Source organism: Chrysochloris asiatica, unplaced genomic scaffold (assembly GCF_000296735.1).
Source record: "Chrysochloris asiatica unplaced genomic scaffold, ChrAsi1.0 scaffold00165, whole genome shotgun sequence".
NCBI lineage: Eukaryota > Metazoa > Chordata > Mammalia > Afrosoricida > Chrysochloridae > Chrysochloris > Chrysochloris asiatica.
Genome location: NW_006408683.1, coordinates 6,235,843 through 6,240,717, shown reverse-complemented (window position 1 = coordinate 6,240,717; position 4,875 = coordinate 6,235,843). Strand labels below are relative to the sequence as shown.

Below are 4,875 nucleotides of genomic sequence, written 5' to 3'. Positions count from 1 at the left end.
CTCACTGGCTTTAGTGGTTGGTGCATAAATTTGAATAATAGTGGTATTAACTGGGCTTCCCTGTAGGCACATGGATATTATCCTATCATAGACAGGATAGTACCTCATGACTGATCTGGATATGTTCTTTTTGATGATGAATGCAACACCATTCCTCTTCAGTTTGTCATTCCTGGCATAGTAAACCATGTGGTCATCAGATTCAAAATCCCAATACCATTTCCACTCACTAATGCCTAAAATATCGATGTTTATGTGTTCCATTTCATTTTTGACAACTTCCAATTTTCCCTGATTCATACTTCGTATATTCCATGTTCTGATTTTCAATGGATGTTTATAGCTGCTTCTATGAGGACTCCAATTGCCAGATTTTGGGTGAGCAACCAAGTGTGTTAACAATTTGCACCACCCAGAAACTTCAGTTCCCATAATATGTTCCGAAATTATTTCTCTGTTAATCTGCTTGGCAGTCCCCATGTCATCCTACCTCTGAGACCTAGGCCAGTCCCCTCCTGAGAAAAAAGAGGGAAATGCAAATATTTTCTGAGTCCCTTTAATGTGCTAGAGACTATCCCAGGCACACTGACATATGCTGCCCCTTTATATGGGCAATGAATAAGGAAGACTGTAGAAAAGTCAGTGCATTTGAATTATGGTGTTGGAGAAGAATGTTGAATGTACCAAGGACTGACAGAAGAACAAACTCATCTGTCTTGGAAAAGAATACAGCCAGAAATATTTTGGTGGCCAGACTTTGATTCTCATACTCTGGACTTGTTGTCAGGAAGGACCAGTCCCTGGAGAAAGATACCATGCTTGGTAAAGTGGAGGGTCAGTGAAAAAGAGGAAGACCCCCAATGAGATGGATTGACACAGTGGCTGCATCAATAGGCTCAAATAATAATAATAATAATAATAATAACAATGAGAATGAAATGGCACAGGACCAGGCAGTGTTTCATTCTGTTGTGCACAGGGTTGCTATGAGTTGTAACCAACTTGATGGCAGCTAACAACAGCAACATCCCTTTACATCTTCACAGCAGTTGTGCAAGGCTCTCTATCCCCAATATACTGTATTTATATGCATATAAAATGTGCCTGAAGCTCACTGAGAATAAGGACATTTCCCAAGGAGCAAGGGTGTGACACCTGCTTAGTCTGGTCTGCAAACCTGATGTTATTAGCAATGCACTCTGAAACTTACCAGGTTTGAAGTACAGTTTTTAACTTCAGCTGAGTCTGTGATCTACTGTTTGCTGGCCAACTTCCTAACATCCTGTGATTTGCCTTGGCTCTGTGCTTTCATGTTTAGAGTCTCTCACTGTGGTTTCTTGAACTTTCTGTTGCCAATAAGCCTTTTGGGAAAGAGCAGACTCTGAAGTGATACCTGGGTTTAAAATCAATTTGGCCACTAAATAGCTTGAGCTAAGCAAGTTTCTTAACCTCTCTGAGTCTCAGCTTCTTCATATTTAGAGTACAATTATAAAACCTACTTCATAGAGAAGGCGCTCTGGTGGTATGGTGGTTATACATTGGGCTGCTAACCTCAAGGTCAGCAGTTTGAAACTACCATCCCTTCCATGGGAGATAGATGAGGCTTTCTGCTCCCTTAAAGATTTATAGCCTCAGAAACCCTGTGTAGGCTCACTATGGGTTGGAACCGACTCTGTAGCACATAACCACCACCACCTCACAGAGTGGTACAAACACAAATCTGACTTTTAATCCTGAATTTTAAGAATTGGTTTCTCTGTCCCAGAGTCTGGACTCAATGTTTAAAACTCTGTCTTTTAAAGCTGATCTTTCTTTTGAAAAAACTGAGATGACAGTTGCAAAGGGTCTCACAGATGGCATTGCTACTGAAATCAGTATTATACACAAAATAGGGTATAATAAGGCCATTCTAGCATTTATTAAGAATAGTAGTTAGGCAACAAAGGTAGAAGAAAATAATGGCATCCTGCAGGCCTATCTTGTAATAATACCTCTTTCGGGAGGTGCCTGAACGACCACTGCTGAAGATTTTCTTCAAGCTCCATCAATGTTTTTCCTTGTTTAAAGACACACATTAATTTAAAGTTTCCTCCCACTCTCTCTGTAAATTACAGCATTCAGATGAAGTGGCAGCTGCTGGAATTAAGACACAGTTAATTGCCTATCTCTTTAATTGCAATGATAGGATTTTGACAATTTGGTAAATAAGAATAGTTTTATTTCCTCTGGCAATTTCAGCCTCTGTTGGCTTTATCCTTGCAAATGCTGAGTCACCCAATTCAGGGACAAAGGGCTGCGGTCCATCACACAAGGGAGGAGAACTATGTGTGGGGATTTGTTATTTACCTTCAATGTCCTCCTTTTTGGCAGGAACCATCCCAACACTGCTTATTTCATTGGCCCGTTAAATCTTCCCAGAGGTTTTTTGCTACTTAAATCAGCCATGAGCCTATAAGACATCCGAAAACAACAGCATAGAAGCATAGCATGAGTCCACAAGAGTAAGAAGGAAACCACAAAAGAAGGCTGCATATGTTGTGGGGCAATGGCTTCCTGCTCCTCATGGGTACAGGAGGATGTGATGCTGTAAAATGAGACACATCCTAAGTGATAGAGCAACTGGGGACTAAGCCAGACTCCAGCACTTATCTGAACTTCAGTCTAGCACTATAGCCAGTCTCAAAGCATGGCCTTTACAGGAAGTGGACTATGTTGGTTTAAAGGAATAACTTTGGGGTCACACAGACTTGGGGTCACATAGATCTGGGTTCAGATCCTAACTTAACCTTTCCTACTAGCATGTTTCCAGGGCTTATTTGCTTCCACTGTAAAAGAAATTTTGTAGTCCCCTCTTGATAGCATTGTTATAAGAATTACCAAAAATAATTTTAAATTACTTTGGCAACATGGCAGACTTATGGCATGTATTCAATAAATGGAAGATACCTTTCAAGTTATGCATCTTGGTCCCCAAACTTACATTAAAAATTTGTTTTTGCAATTATTTTCCATATTTTCCACCTAGGTTCACATCTCAGTCTTTCTCCACAGGGTCTTCCACTTCCCCATGACACTAAATCAAGGAGTCAGAGTCTAAGTTCTTAGCCCTGGAAAAATTGGACGTCATTTTCAAAGCCTCCAAGGCAGGAGAATGATGTGCACTTGCCTGCTGCCAAGGAAGGGAGGAGAGGCAAAACAAGTTTCCACAATAAAACAGTACAAATGATCATATCCTACCATGTTATTTATTATTAGCACTAAAAGCATGGCTGTGAGTCTGATCGTGTTGTAATAATCATGTTATTAGACAGCCTTTGCTCTCCCTGAGGCCACAGTAAGCTTTGATACTTTCTCAGTGTTAACTTTGCCTCGCATACTTTGGACATACTATCACCAGGGACCGGTCCCTGAAGAAGGACATCATGCTTGGCAAAGTGGGGGGGCCAGCGAAAAAGAGGAAGACCCCCAATGAAATGCATTGGCATCGTGACAGCAGCAATGGGTTCAAGCATAGCAGCAATTGTGAGGCTTACTCAAGATCAGACGGTGTTTCATTCTGTTGTACACGGGGTCGCTATGGGTCAGAACCAATTCGATGGCACTAACAACAACAACAAACATTTTTGTACTAGAATTCCTGTTCTTGTCTAAGTAGTGTGAAGAAAGTATCGGTATACAATACCTAGCATATTTTCAAGGAATGAAGGAAGAGTGAACGAGCAGAAAAATCCTATTTACAAATAAAGTTTCCTTTAAGGAAGTGGATTTTGTCCTCCTTAGCCAATATATTAAGTTTGGCTCTGCAACCAAAACAGTTGCTGTAGAGTCAACTACAACTCATGAAAACTCATGTGCGTAAGAGTAAACTTTACTTCATCGAGTTTCCAATGGCTGACTCTTTTGGAAGTAGATCACCAGACTTTTATCCTAAGGTACCTCTGGTTGGACTCAAACCTCTATTTTTTTTTGGTTTGTAACTGCTCATGGGATTAACCACTTGCACCATACCTTAGCTTCTCGAAGATAGACTTAAATAAGATAGAAGCTCACTGCTCCTTCATATAAACAAAGTCCATATCCCACCTGAATTTAGAAATAATCTGAAGAACAGATTTGATGCCTTAGATAAATGATCAAAGACCAGAAGAGTTGTGGGATGACATCAAGAACATCATACAGGAAGAAAGACAAGATCATTAAGAAGACAAGAAAAGAAGGAAAATGGGTTTCAGAAGAGACTCTGAAACTTGCTTTCCAGTGTACAGATGCTAAAGCAAATGGAAAAAATGAAGTAGTAAAAGGGCTGAATAGAAAAGTTCAAAGGTCAGCTCAAGAAGACAAAGTCAAGTATTAAAATGAAATGACAAAAAGACTTGGAGTTAGAAAACCAAAAAGAAAGAACATTTCTCAAGCTGAAAGTAAAAGTTGAAGAAAAAAATTCAAGCCTTGACTTGAAATATTGAAGGATTCTATAGGCAAAATATTGAGTGATGCAGAAAGCATCAAAAAAAAAAAAGATAAAGGAATACGCAGAGTCATTGTACCAAAAAGAAATGGATGATGTTTAGCCAATTCAAGAGATAACATCTGATCAAGAGTCAATGATACTGAAGGAGAAGTCCAAAGTATACTGAAGGCATTGGCAAAGAACAAGGCACCAGGAGGAAAACAATATGGTGCTTCTTCAGAAGGTTGGAAATAGAGATACCTTATGATCCAGCAATCCCTCTATTTGGTATTTGCCTGCAAGAAATATGAGCCATAACATGAGTAGATATATGCACACCAATGTTCATGGCAGCACTATATACATATAATAGCAAAAAGATGGAGACACCCTAAGTGCCCATCTATGGAAGAATGGATAAACAAACT

At 39.7% G+C, this 4,875-nt stretch overlaps 1 protein-coding gene across 1 annotated transcript in view; it reads left to right on the top strand.

Annotated features, from left to right (window-relative positions):
* The window catches only part of LOC102832417 (chromosome unknown open reading frame, human C1orf100), a 121,512-nt gene that overhangs the window by 12,029 nt on the left and 104,608 nt on the right, over nt 1-4,875 (top strand). The window contains exon 3 of the mRNA XM_006871287.1: nt 2,115-2,200. Within this exon, the coding sequence (XP_006871349.1) occupies nt 2,115-2,200 (86 nt within the window). The remainder of the gene's footprint in view (nt 1-2,114; nt 2,201-4,875) is intronic.